The 14,779-nt window shown below is 47.3% G+C and overlaps 1 protein-coding gene across 1 annotated transcript in view; it reads right to left on the reverse strand.

Moving 5' to 3' along the window:
- The window catches only part of DSTYK (dual serine/threonine and tyrosine protein kinase), a 665,420-nt gene that overhangs the window by 30,934 nt on the left and 619,707 nt on the right, over positions 1-14,779 (reverse strand). The window contains exon 12 of the mRNA XM_085651221.1: positions 10,129-10,263. Within this exon, the coding sequence (XP_085507347.1) occupies positions 10,129-10,263 (135 nt within the window). The remainder of the gene's footprint in view (positions 1-10,128; positions 10,264-14,779) is intronic.

Here is a 14,779-nt window from a genome sequence, read left to right on the forward strand (position 1 = left end):
CAAACAACTTACAGGGTAAGTACTTCGAGAGCCAATGCACACTTGGGCACCGTAATGCAAGAGTTACCTCACCCAGGGAAGCCGGGTGCATACGTGTCCTTTGGTGTCGGGTCGCGATGCTGTTTTCAATGGAGATCGCTGAAGCCTTGCTGCTTGCGTCGTCGAGAGAAGTGTCCGCTGGAATCCGAAGATGGATTGGAGTTGCAGAAGACCTAGAAATTGAGGGGACAGAGTTCAAAGTCACTTGCCAGTGACCGGTGGCCAGCAAGATGGAGGACCACAGCTGTCGCGTCTCTTCAGGTCACTGATGTCGTTTTGTCTCTTCGCTCACGAGGACCAGGAGGGATTGAGGAAGACCAGCAGCTGGATTCGGAGGGTCCCACGACGTCTGCAGCTGTTGACGGTGCCGGAACTCGGTTTGGAGCCAACAAGCCTTGGCAACTGCAATTCTCGTGTGGATGGAAGATTGTCGATGGATCAGACCAGCAAGGTCTGATGGACTTACCCAGCGAGGGTAAGTGAGGGCAGGCCCAGAGCAACCAGGCGAGCCCTTGAAGGTGATGTGGAAGTCTTCTGGACAGTCACTAGCCAACGGGCAAGCAACCGCGAAGACGCCTTTGCAGGAAAAGTTCACCAACAGCCCAAGGTCACTCGGGACGAGGTAGGCTGCTGATCTTCGGTACTAGACCTGCTCGGGACTTGGACAAAAAGTGGTCCAAAGCACAACTTCGTTGGACGTAGTTTAGGGCTTGCACTTGAAATCAGTGCACGGTTCCCTGGTATTGCCGTTCCTCATCACTCTTGGGGTCCAGATGCCACAGCTTCGCTGGGGACTCAAAATGGCCGTCAAGAGGTCAGGAAATCCACTTCAGGGGACGCAGGGACTTTGGGCTCCGGCGGGAGCGGTAAAGTTTGCAACCGTAGTTCAGTAGTTTTGGTGCCTGCCAAGCAGGGTAGTCACTCCTTGACTCCAACGGAGATCCTTCGGTCTTCTAGAGATAGTAGAAAGGTGAAGGGCCAGGATTCTTCTTCGTAGAGCGTCGTCCAGGTGTAATCTAAATTGCATTGGCAATGTGTGGTATCTTATAGTGAAAAGATGGGAGGGACTAGCTCTATGACCACTCCTCTAGGAGGGTCAGGGTAGTGGGTGGTTACACCCACTTCCCTTTGTCCAGTTTCGCGCCAGAGCAGGGGCAGGTAGCCCCTGAACCGGTTTGAGCTGGCATATGCACAGAGGAGCCTACTGCTCCCCCAGTGCAGGACTTCAAAGCACTCTAAGAGTGCACCCACCAAGCTCCAATACACTAAATCCTGTCTGGAAGGTGGTGACACCTCCCTGTGACAGGAAACCCTTTGTTGAGCTCCCTCCACTGCGAGTTTCGGTCAGCAGCAGGAGGGCAGCCCGGTGTCTGTGCTGGTGGCATCCATTTTGTGATGCCAGGGCTCTAGATGATTTCTACCGTGTAGTACAGTGTGTACATGTCGTCCCCTCTAGAAGGGTGGGATCCTACTCCCACACCAGTTACTGGTGTGGGGGTAGGATTCCAAGTTGTTTGACACCAAACACGACATGTTTTGATGCAGTCCTTCCAAAGTTAGCATTTACCGCGAGGTTATAATGCACTTAAGAGTATATGGTTTAACCGCATCCACAAACAGCAGCAGAGAATAGACTCTGCCAGCTGCAGAGGGGTCCTGCTCAGGCAGAAGCACCCCCTCACATAGTAAACCATGCACCCTGCCCTTGGGATTGATAGGGCCTACCATAGGGGTGACTGATAGGTTTATATGTGTGTGTATGGTGAGATATAGGAACCTATACCTCCGTGAGGAGTGCTAACACTACCTAACACAGGCTGCAGTAGCAGGACTGTGGTGTCAGATTGTGAGTGCTTCCCAGGGGTGGCATAATACATGCTGCAGCCCCTGGTAGGCCTGTGAAGTACCAATGCCCTAGGTACCTAAGGTACCATATACTAGGGGCTCATAAGGTACCACAGTATCCAATCACTAGTGCATCTAATATGCACACCAAGTTGTTTAGAGAGATCAGTTAGACTGGGGCCCTGATTAGCAGGGACCCAGCCAGACTATAGCCAGAAACCAGTGTATACATCAGAAAAAAAGTGGGGGCAACACAAGTGCAGATCCTACTCTCCTACATACGCGCTGGCCTTTTTGCAGGCAGTGTGGACCACCAATGAGTTGTGGGGAGTGAATCTCTAATGTAGACTGGTTCTGAAGGGAGACTTTTTTTTGTCCACCCAAGGGGTGTCAACCATCCATCAATCCATCACGACCAGAGACGGCTATTCCAGCAAACATAAAAAGGTGAAAAGGGCTGTTAGAATCCGGGGTCTCTGCTTGGCGCAGGTATGCACTTGCGACAAGCAGGGACCCTTTCCTCTAAGTCAGGGCAAAGGATTAGTCGTGAAAAATAACCCCTGCTCACCCTCTAGGTAACGTGGCGCGAGCAGTCAGACTAGATTCCAGAGGGCATGAGGTTAAGCATTTACGGTATCCCACAACAACCACCAACCCACCACACAGAGACTCCAGACTGTAATTGTAAAAATAAAGCTCTTTATATATAGACTCTTTAAGCAGGCTTCAAATACAGTCTTTCACTTTCAAATAGGGTTCCAGTTACTTGTTGGCAATTTTCCAGGAGGCCACAGTTCTTAAAAGGCAAAGTTAGGTGCAAATTTCCACTTCTTGGGGGCCAGTGCGCACCGTAGCGCCTTCCGTATGTCTCGTACCGGCGTTGGTACGCGCCGTACGATGCGGGTACGATTCCCTCTTCGCCTCACGCTTCCCGCGTGAGCAAGCGTATGGGGATTTAAACGGTACGGGCCGTACAGTCGCAGGTACGCTCCGTACGAGCTTGGTACGAGTCCTACTTCGCCTCACGCTTCTGCGTGTGCAGGCGTACGGGGACCCAAGCAGTACGGGTCGTACAGGGGCGCACAGTACCTTAGTTCTTTTATGCGGAGTTCGAGGCGGCCTCGGCAGGCATCAGAGGGGCGTCCCGCGTCGCGTTGCAGTCCCGCTTGGTCAGAGGACGGCGATGCTTGGTGGTGTGCCTCCGGACTTCCACAGCTCACTCGAGGGTCGAGGAAGGAGGGGCGGCTCGGGGGTGAATTCAGCGCGAGGCGCTGCAACTTCGTCCAGCAATGGCGAACCTTAGCGGCGTCAGTCCTTGCTATGGGCTCTACGGCTCGGGGGCCACAGAGCCTCGGTGCTCAGAGGGAGACAAGCCTGTCTTACGATGCGTGCTCCGGCTCGAGGGGGCAGCAGTTTACCTTGATCAGGCCAGTCAGGGCAGGCCGTCACGGTGCTCACAGCAGCACAGTCAAGCAGGGGTCGCGGTGCTCGGCAGGATGGGGCGCACTGGTTCTTTGGAGTCAGGAGGCACCCGCAGCAGCTTCCTTTTCCTCTTGGCAGGGGTAGCGCCCACTGTTACTGGGGCGCAGTTCAGGGTGCAAGTTCACCAGCAAGCCCCTGGAGATTGTTCACAAAGCACAAGTTGATTCTCAGTCTCAGTAGTCCTCCATGTAGCTTTCCCAGGTCCTCCTCTTCAGGCAGAGTTTCTTCATGGCGTAAACAGGATCTGATTTCTTAGGAGCAGGGCTCCTTCTTTTATACACAGTTTCTTTTGTTCTTTGTGGCCAGGGGGCCTGTACCTGGCTCAGTCCGGTTTTGGAGCACTTTGTTGTGGTGACTCTGCTCTTTCCTTTCAGTGCACAGGGCAGAGACATCAGCCGCTCCACAGGGGGCGGAGCCAGCATTGTGGTGGCAGAGCACAGGTCTATTCAGAGTCAAGGTGTACTCCTCCCACCCATCCTGGTGTAATCTCTCTACCCACCACCTGGCAGCCAGCCTGTCTCTTGGAATTCCCCAGCCCTGCCCCTCACTGAAACTAGGCAGCACCCACACACAAAGCAGAGGCGGACTGAAATGGCTAAGCAAGTAAATACTAACTTTCTAAAAGTAGTATTTACAAACACAGGATATTAAAATAAACTTTACTAAAAGAAGTATTTTATTATTCTGAGTTCAGGCATACTAAAACGTGACTTTCTACCATGCTCTCTGAGTCCGCTGGGATTATAGAGTGTAATAATTCCAGCAGCCCATTCTGGCCTATGGAGAGCAGGTAGCCTTCAACAGTGAAAAACGAAAATGGCTGTAATTCACTATTAGGACATGCCACACACATCAGGGCATGTCCTACCTTATGCCTACAATGCACCCTGCCCTTGGGCCTACCATAGGGGTGACTAATATGCAGTTAAGGGAAGGTTTAGGGACTGGCAAATAGGTGCACTTGTACCAGACTGCACGCAGGTTCTGCAATGGCAGACCTTAGACACATTTTACTAGGCCGCTTCTGTGGGTGGCACAACCAGTGCTGCAAGCCCACCAGCAGCATTTGTATTTACAAGCCCTGGCACTCCTGGTGCACTTTACTAGGGGCTGATAGTAAACCAAATAAGCCAAACATGGACACCAATCAATGTATACACTTTTCATAGGGAGCACTTGCACTGTGGCACTGATTGGCAGTGGCACAGTGCCCTGAGCAGCTAACACCACCAAAACACATGAGTCACATCAGCAAAAAGTGGAAGGGAGACTCACGCCAAGGTGCCAGGTCTAACAAGGGCCAACAGGTAGCCTTTAACTTTTCCTAGGGCAAGTCTATGCCGAGCTAAAAATAAAGCGGACACATCTAACAGTTTTGCCTGCAACAAGTCAATTGACAGGCACCACATCAAGCCACAAATGTGTCACAGCATCCAGCATACAAATTTCCTCCCAGGCCGCCTGGCTACAAAGATAACTACATTGGTGAAAGGGTCAAAGGGGAATCTTCTGTCACCGCTGAATCTCCACACATGAAGGTGCAGGTTGTGCAGACTTATTGAGACAGGAAGTCATCCCGAAGAGTCAGCCTGATCAGAGGATGGGTGCTCAAGCCCATATGTTCCAGGTACCACACGCTCCTGGCCCAATCTGGACCCACACGAATGACTTGTGCACGGTCGTTCCTGATCTCCGAAAGTTACGACAATGAGTGTCCTCAGCAGTGGCAAAGAGATCGAGCCAGGATTCTCCCCATTGTTAGAAGATGCACTGTGTCACCTCCAGATGTAAGAGACATTCATGACCCGCTCAGCATCACTGGCTGAGTTTGTCTGGCCTCCTCTTTAAAGATATTTCAGGTAATGTACCACCAGAGAGATCCCTTTATGATTCAGCCAGCTCTTAAAGTACAGAGCCTCCTGGCACAAGACTCAAGACATCCTGCTTGTGATAGCATCACATGGAGGTGATGTTATACATAAGAACCTGAACCAGCCTGCCTTTGATGGTCAGCAGAAAAACCTTCAGCAGCAAGGGAATCACCCGCAGCTCCAACAGATTTATCGGAGGAGGTCTGAGTTCTGAAGTCTGCCTCCCCAACCCAGTATTGATGAAATCGTCACCACTGACAATTCTGGGTGGGGTATGGAGAGGAGTCAACAGCTGGTCCAATTGCAGTAGAGCAGCCACAGATCTCTTGCAGTCACCTCCGACACCTGGAGGGAATCTGGCAGATTCTCCTGGTGCTGGGCCCCCTGTGACTTCAGATCCCACTGCAGAGCTTGCATATGACACCAGGCATAACTGGCAAGCAGGCCAAGAATTCTCAGAGCTAGCCACACTGAGACCCAGGGCAAAGGATGAAACATCAGGATCATAGCCTGTAAGTCCTGGACCTGTTAGTCTGTAGGAAAGGCTCAAAGTGCATCATATCCAGGAAGGCACCGAAAGAAGGACAATTTCTGTGAAAGAGTCAGGTGTGACTTTGGCAGGTTAACTGAGAACCCCAAAGATGTAAGGAGATTGGCAGTCGTCTGGAGTTGGACTCTGACCAACTTCGGCAAGCCCGCTTTCAAAAACAGTCATCATGGTAAGGGGAAATTGGTACCCTCCACCACCGAAGACCGGCACTGCCCACTCCATCACCTGTGTGTACACCCAAGGGACACAGGTGAGGCCAAAAAGGAGCATGGCAAACTGAACGTGCCTGTGGCCCCCTGTCAACCACAGGTAGCTTCTGTGGGCCTGCTGGTCAAGGAAGTGAAAATAATGGTCCAGCAGGTTTAATACCACCATCCACTCTCCACAATCCTGGGAAGACCCTGGGCCAGGGTGAGCATTTTGGATTTGCCCTTGCACAGAAAGGCACTGAGAGGACAGGACCAAAGCCGCTGTCCATCTTTGCACAAATAAGTAGCAGGAAAAACATCCAGTCCCTACTTCCGAAGCTGGCATCTTCTCAATGGTCCACTTTTGAAAAACCAGCCTGCACATCCTAGTATAAAAGGGACATGAGGTCCTTTGAGAAGTAAGTGGCAGGTGTGGTCAGCCTAAAAGGAATCGTAACAGATAACCCTGTTGGACAATCTGCAAGACCTATTTGTTCAATGTGATTTGTTGCCATCCCTGAATGAAGTGGGTGATCCTAAATTGTAAAATGTACTTTGAGATTGTGACTGGAGGGGCAGGACATTGGGAAGAATGCGGCCAAGTCTTTGTCTGTTTGGCCCATGGCCCTGAGCTCATAAGGGTTGGGAGGCCTGTTGTGCAGCCTGAGGAGCCTGACATTGCTGATATGTCAGGTCCCCAGCATATCCCAGAAATAACAAAATTGTTTTGGGTTGTGCCGTGGTGCAACTCTTCTTAAAACACACTAGGGCCAAATCTGGCTTCACACCAAACGGGCATGAGCTATCAAAAGCCAGTCCATCTTAGACGTTCAGATGTCTCCAGAGATGCCAATGGACCTCCTCCAGTAGTGGCAACGAAGCTCAACGCAGCTTCTCATATGACTACCTAGACAGTCCGTGGTGTCCAGCTTCAAGCAGAGACAAATTGGGCCACATTCTGAATAGTTTCGGTTAAAGAAGCAAGTAAGGAGGGCTGCGATCAAGCTCTCACCTTCCAAATCTCAGTGTGTGAGAGCTGCGGCCTAATAAACCGCTTGCTTTGACCAAACTCAACGATAGGCTGGCCAAAAAAAGAACATCAACACTTTCCGACTGTGTCCACTAGTTTTGACTTAGTCAGGGAGAGCGGTAGCAAAGGCGTTAGGGTTGACTGCTGACAGGTGCCTGGACCACCTGACTTTCAGATGTTGTCAGAGGTAATTCGGGTCTCCTGGAGAAGGCCTATGGTGGCAGATGACCTTGAGGCTGAAGAATGGGAGGGGGGGGAATGGTGCGCTATACATAGGTTAGCTTAAGTGTCCAACAGTATATCTGTGAGTGGACTCAAGCCATCCTGGCTGAAGAGGGGTGAAACAACGAAACCGGTCCTAGGATGCTTTTTCTGGTCCAGGGAGGACCTGGTTTGGCAATTCGGGCTGGACTGTTCCCATGAGGCACAGGGTCTAAACTGTGGTGGCATGGTGAGCAAAAAAACGATGGATTTAGGCCCAGATCTCTGTACTGTGGTGAATTTATGACATTATTCTGCATTCTGTCCATCAACTGTTTTTGCATCTGTCACCCCGAGTGGGACGGGTATGCTCAGACGTGAGTCTCGTGCTCTCCATGCCACTGGACTCAAGCTATCCTGGCTGAAGAGGGGTGAAACCCCGAAACCGGTCCTAGGATGCTTGTTTACGGTCCAGGGAGGACCTGGCTTGGCAATTCGGGATGGACTGTTCCCATGAGGCACAGGGTCAAGACTGATTTGCATATGGCAGGGGCTAAACTGGGGTGGCATGGTGAGAAAAAAAATCGATGGATTTAGGCCCAGATCTCTGTACTGGGGTGAATGTATGACATTGTTCTGCATTCTGTCCATCAACTGTTGTTTTTGCGCTTAATTAAAGAACATTATAAGTTCAGTTGAGACCTGGTGACTGTAAGACCTCTGTCAACACAATTTTGCCTCCACAGTAGAAAGGTTAAACTAAAAGATTTCAGCAGCCCTCTTTATTACTGTAGCACATTTAATGCTTTCCACAACTGGGGAGAAAACCCTCTCCCCTACCCCCAAACTCCCACCCCCCCAACCCTTGCCTCCCGACCAGTATTGGGTGAGGTGTCCGGGCCACTGGTGGTGGGCCAGTGCAATGCCTGCGCACCACTGCGCAGCTGGAGAATTGCATCAAAGTCAGATGGGCTCAGCAGACAGCACGTCAAAATCTGAATGTTGTCAAGGTCGAGACAACAGTGGTTGGGAGTCAGTTTGTTGTTCTTCCTCCAGAGCCAGTGGCGTCTGGGTCTACGCTTGAGGAGATGTAACAGATTCGAGCGCTGGCACAGCATCCAAAATCCAAGAGCGAACGCACCAGCAATAACCAGACTGGGAGTCCACACAGATCCTTGGTGCCTAAAGTCCAACAGAGAGCCAGAAGTGTGCCAAAGATGCATAGCATGGTCTCATGAATGGACCTTATGTGCTGCAACGTCTACGAGGAACTTTGGAACTCTGGATGCATCGGGCCCAGTAATGGAATCTGCTCATCTGTGAAATAAGAGCGAGACATGAAGACATGGTGTCACCCTTGCGCCACCTCTAAAGGCGGAGAGTGGTGGGAAGGGGCAGAGTCCCGCTTGTACATGTTGTGTTTCTTCTTTGACTGTTACAAAGGCTTTGATCACAAGTAAGATCTGCTTCAGGAACCACTTCAGGCCACTTGCGCTCGGAATCCCTTTACAAAGCGGTGGTCCCTCGGGTGAGGAAGGCCCGCACGGGAGGGCGCTCTTTCAGCTGCAAAGCCCCACAGCTGTGGAACTCGCTTCCTCTTTCGCTGCGCAGCACTGTCAATTTGTTCCAGTTCAGGAAGAGCCTGAAGACCTGGCTTTTTAATCTTTAGGCTGTTCTTATTGCTTCAGTTTCAGTTCTTTTTCTCATTCTTTTGCTGTGTTGTGTTATTTTTATTCTGAGATGCAGGTGGAAAGCGCCGGGACACTCTTTTCGAGTAGCCGTGCGCTATAAAAGAACGCTGTAAGAAGAAAGAAGAAGATCCTCACCTTAGGCTTCAGCTTTTGGTGGGGCTGGTGCAAAGCTTTCTGGTGTTTTGCCACACAGAGCTTTGCCACATGCTCACACATGGCCTAAGGTTTCATCTGAGCACAACAGTTGCAAGCTTTGGAGTAGTATAAAGAACCTGAACATGAGACAACTCATGGAGGATCTGACACCTTTGTTTGCAACAGCCTGTAAACAGTTTGAATCCTGTCACTTAAGGTGGTGAAATCCCTTTAAGACACAAAATGTTTGAAGAAAGGAGTGGGGGAAAAAAGGAAAGGAGTGGGGAAAAACATGAACTGACAACAGAGCACAGGTCGCATTATGTGGCTCTGTTTGTTACTTCTAGAGCAGAATGGTGTTGACGCGGTGCCGTTGAGTTTTTCAGATGCCTGTGAAAAATTCCCAAGTTGAGGAATCTGCGGCTAGAAGTATTCATTAGAACTAAAGAAAAGTGACTTTTGTTTTTTTAAGTACACAAAGTGCCACAGGTAGGGTGTGGATAGTCTGCATAAATAAACAGAGTTCACAAAAGCCTCCCACTTGCCACGCAGTCCAGCTAGTAAAAGACAGGTACACAGAGGTGTACAACACTGAAATAGAAGATAATTTGCTATTTAAGTAAAAAAAAAATATATATATATATATTTATGTGTGTGTGTGTATATTTATGTATGTATGGATAGATAGATATTGGATTGTATTACATTTATTATGACTAAATGGGTGAAGGAGAGATTTGCCTAATTAATGCAATCATCATGGTCAGACTGATAAAGGCAGAAAATGCCGAAAAGAGGCTCTGAAGTGAAAGGCGGCATACAATAAAGATTAAAGGTCACCTCTACCGTGAGTGCAAGAAATCTTTCTTACTTGGAGGATAAGTTATTATATAATGTATATATTCCTTTAAACCAACAGCTACAAAAAGACAAAAAGAAAATGGCGACCTTCTGAGAAAAAAGAAACATACAGCAATTATTACAGGGGACCCAATTTTCATCTAGCAGTTCAGCCGCCGATCCCTATATATTCCCAAATGCCACCAAAAGTCTCATTAGGCACAATGTCACCAGATTCTTGTGTGTATGTACTGACCTTTCTTGACATTGTTCCAAAGGTGGTCTTTGCTTGAACATCGCTCAAAGGCTTCTGGTAGCTTCACAGATCCAGAACAGATGTACCAGAAGAGGATGCCGAATGCATACACATCCACAGAATTATCATACTTTCCTAAATGTAGGAACATTTAAAAGTCAAAAGTTAAAGTAGTAAACTTGTGTTGGTTGAGGGGATTTGTCACTTTCTGGGTTGGTGTTAGTTCTGCTCCCTGTTCTGCTAATGTGATTTCCACTACAAAAGTTAGTTTATCAGTGATCAACAGGACATTATGCTAATATGCAAAAAACGTTTTAACAGTAAGCCTGGATTGCTCTACGGCAGTGATAATGTAAATGAGGCCCGGCGGCTGCTTGCGGCTCACCTGACCTTTACATGTGCCCCTTCCCCCACACCCGGTGAATATCAGTACTGGGATGCTGTGCAGCTAACTGAGAACTTACACTCCGAAAGAAGTTATATAAACTTGCAAGCATTTATTTGCACGTTTTATGTAAATAAAGGAAAACAAGGAAATAAGGTGTCCTGTGCTACTTAACCTTCGGAAGACGTTTAATTTTTAAAGACATCTTGCAACAAACATGTACAAATATGATAAATGTTATTCAAATTAAAAAGTATTTCATTTAAATGCAAACGTCTTTCAACTTAGTCCACAAGATTATAACATTGAGGGGAATATTTAAAAGTTTTCAAACACGAACATAGAAATAATCATGCCTCACCCCCCCACCATGTCAACAATGCCAACAGTTTCCAGAGAGACAAGTCAGCAGTCCCATCTTTATCTTCTGGTTGGCCTGGGTTATATAATACATGGAAAACTTAACCGGTTTTAAAATAAAAGAGAAGAGAAGGATTTGTACAGCTTACACCCTGAACTCATGTATTTCAAGGTGCTTTCATATGTGAAGAAAAAAGGAGGCAAAGTGTCACATTATTTGGTTGAGTAGGGAAGCCTGGGCTGATCCCAGGTTTTATTGTTTCACATTGTGCAATTCAGCACCTGGATGGGTATCCTTTACCCGCTCTCATTTTACATAATAAATTAATGCATTTTCTTTAATTCTTGGCCCACAAGGTTAGGGTGGGGATCGCAGACAGAAGCTTCATGTAGGCTCAGCTTGTTTTGGGCTTCAGCGTCCAACATAACCTCAAAGGTGAGCCAGAACTAAGCGCTTTGTTTGCACTTTCAGTAGCTAGCTTACCGTTATTCCGTAATAGCAATTAAGCGGACATAGGCATATGAAGGACAGGATTTGATTATCAAACAATTTGGTGAAGCACAAAAACCAACACCACAGTGCAGGACGCCTTGTTTCAAGATTCATAATTTTCTTACACCACCATATTTTACTGAGCGGACTATGAAACTGGGTATTCTCTCCCCCACAGGTAAAATAAAATGATTGTTGGTTTACAATCTTGTCTTCTTAACACATACTTACTACCAATGCTTAGTTTGATTTAGGTTTTCCTATCCATGTTAAACAAGCATTGGCATAGCCAATAGGTCTCGCCTTTGGGGCTTTATAAGTGTTTAGCTAGAGCTATTGGTTTTGCCAATGTTTGTTACCTAAGTTGGCGTGTTCAAACCTCACAGAATATAGCATGCCTAGACTCTAGACGCCCCAGTTTTTTCATCCCACTTAAAGTCTGTCCGTTTATTTACAAACACAGACAGGCCATGTATTAACTTAAAACTAAACGCAGTCCTGCCACTTCAGAAAACTCCAATACTGTAAGATCAGGGACAGGCGCTTTCATAGCTTATTTGACATGCGGGAGGGTCGCTTTTTGAAAGAAGGACAAAGCGGACATCCAGGGACAGCATAGAACACCAATCTGAAAGTGGTCCCCATTTTTTGCTAACAGGAAACAAATGCGAGAATAGATCAACTAATATATTTTCAACCAAGCTCATCAACTGAAGAAGAAACTTTCTCATCCACCTCCGGAAGCAACAGGCTCGCTCAAAGCATAGAAAGCTATATGAATTTCAATACAAACAATACGCTCACTCACATGTCATTCTAATTATGAAAGGGGTCATGAATAACATCCATGAAAACCTGATCCTGTTAGGAACTGCTGGCCTCCTTTACATCTCCCAGTGTAAGAACTGCACAGACCGTGCCCATCTCATTTCCCTTAAGGCGAGATGGTTTACAGACATGGTCTGATGGAAACTGAACATGTACCATCCGACTAGGTAAGTAGCCAATAAGTATAGAACATGGATTATCTGCTACCTAAATCTGCTTTCAGCTAGTGGGAGCTACATGAATTCTTCACCATCAGAAGGATCAGCGTGGGGCAACATGGATATCAAAATCCCCAAAAAGTATTAAAAACAAATGACAATTTAACAAAGTTGCTGGAGGACAGTAGATGTTTTGTCCTTCATATTTTAACTTGTGAATAGCCATGCTTTGAACCTCATGCTCAGTCTCCTCTACCGGTTGTCGTGAACCTCTAGAGATCTCATGTGGTGAAGCTCCTTAGTGGATCTTCCATGTCACTACTAATCACAGTCTAGAAGCAGTCAAGAGGCAACTCGTGTGAAGACAGTTTGAGAAAAGGAGCATCTGGGTGCTCTAATAATACCGCACAACTTACTGTACACAACATTAGATCTGGTCATAAAATAACAGAGCACACTGGCAAATGATTACTGGGTAACTTAACTGTGAGTCTGTGACTAGGATTTGGGAGAATAAATTATAAGCTCTGTAGTGTTATTCACTTTGTCATCAAGCAGAAAAACCTTTCTCTTTTGGCAAAATGGCAATCACCATCCCTTTAGGAGCTAGGATTTACTAAACATTAGCAGCACAGTGATACAGGTTACATCTGCTTAAAGATGAACCTTAAACAACTTTGCACATCTAGGTTGGAGATTAAAACATATATGTGAGTAACATCAACTGTTAACATGTATTTTGATGGCACATTTGTGGTGTGGAAGGGGTCTGTAAAGGTATTCACACCTGGACCTACTGAAGCTTGGCTGCTCGCCGAGTTTGGGGGAGAAGTGTGGCTCAATGGTTAGAGCGGCAGACCCTGATGCAGAGGTCTGGCCCGGGACCAGGGTTCAATTCCCGCCTCGGCGGGTCTTGGGCTCAATTTCCTCGGACCTGTTAATTCCCGCCTCGGTGCCTATTCTAATCATGGGTCCCACTCTGCAACTCTGGGCAATAGCTTGCTTAATCTCCACAACGGCCCCACCAGCGCGGTTTCACCTTGTTATGCCCAGGAGTGGACATTTCACAGGGAAAAGCTAGGAAGGGTTCCACAGCGGTATGAGTACAGCGCCAGGACACCCTAGGGTAACAGTGCGCTATACAAGTACAACACATTTACATTTACATTGCAGCACACAGCAAGTACCCTGTGTGTGGTGGCACGCCTGCATCATATGCAACGGCATCACAACCGACAGCAGAGCAGTGCTGCACATCATGACCGTACATTACACACTGTAAAGTAATTTACTGTTTAATACCACATAACATGCAGGCAGATGTGCTAGACAGTCTTTCACAAAGAAATAACTGCTCAGACTAAGTCCTCCTGATACCCACACGCTTTAGTAAAGCCTGCTTATAAAAGCATTGGTAAGCTGCAGTGAAACAAGACCCACACCCAAATAAATGTTTTACTGGCTCGAAACTGAATTGTGTCTCTGTTTCAAAGATATAACTCGGCTGCCATTGCGCCCCGGGCTCTGCCTGGTCCCACCAGTAGGTTAGGTAACAGTCCTATAGCCAGCAGTGTTAGCAGAATTGTGTGTACTGGGCAACTTTAACACAAGAATTCTGCAAACGTTTCAGTCTTTCGCTGGTAGATTTGGCTAGGTTTACCTTGTGATGTGTCACAGTTCAATCTCGTCTCTGCTTATGCAAAGTTCTTTTGAAACATTCAGAGATCTTTTTCACTCTAATCGAACTTAGCAGGGATGGAACTGTATGCAGACATTTTTTCTACAAGTTTACCTTTTGCAGAATTGTTTTTGCACTAATCGAAAATATATAGAGAATCATTCTCTGCAAGTTTACCTGTTGCAACAATTTTTAATTTTTTTTAAACACATTTTTCGTGTATACGTTGCAAAGTGTAAAACTGTGCAACCTTCGAAGAGCTTTCCATAACATTTTGTGAAAGTAAAAAATAAAAAAACGCAGACACCCCTTGTAGGCACAGCTTCAGAGACCTGTGAGACTGCACAACAACTATCCGTTAATGACAACGCCATATGTTGTAGGAGTATGAAGACACGAGTAACACAGCCAGTGGCAATGAGCGGTGCAAGCCCTATACTTCGGTCTGTAATGGCTTGTGGACCGTTTAAAAACACTTGCCACCCGAGTTAGAACTATGAGCTCAGCTCCCACCCCCCACGCGCCCACACAAGTGCAAGTGCGGAAGGACTGCTGGCGATGTTGACAATAAACAAGATTGTGCTGCCTCCAACAACAGGTTCTATTTAACAGTCAAGTGTATAAAAAATTGTTTTTTCCCCCAGTATTGAGTCTCTAAAATCGCTAATGTTTATTTATTTGTTTAGAAGTTTTATGAAGCTCTAGCATGTCACCAAAAGCCCACTTGATGCACTTTGAGAGCAAGAGGA

The sequence above is a fragment of the Triturus cristatus genome, chromosome 1_1, assembly GCF_964204655.1.
Source record: "Triturus cristatus chromosome 1_1, aTriCri1.1, whole genome shotgun sequence".
In the NCBI taxonomy this organism is placed as follows: domain Eukaryota; kingdom Metazoa; phylum Chordata; class Amphibia; order Caudata; family Salamandridae; genus Triturus; species Triturus cristatus.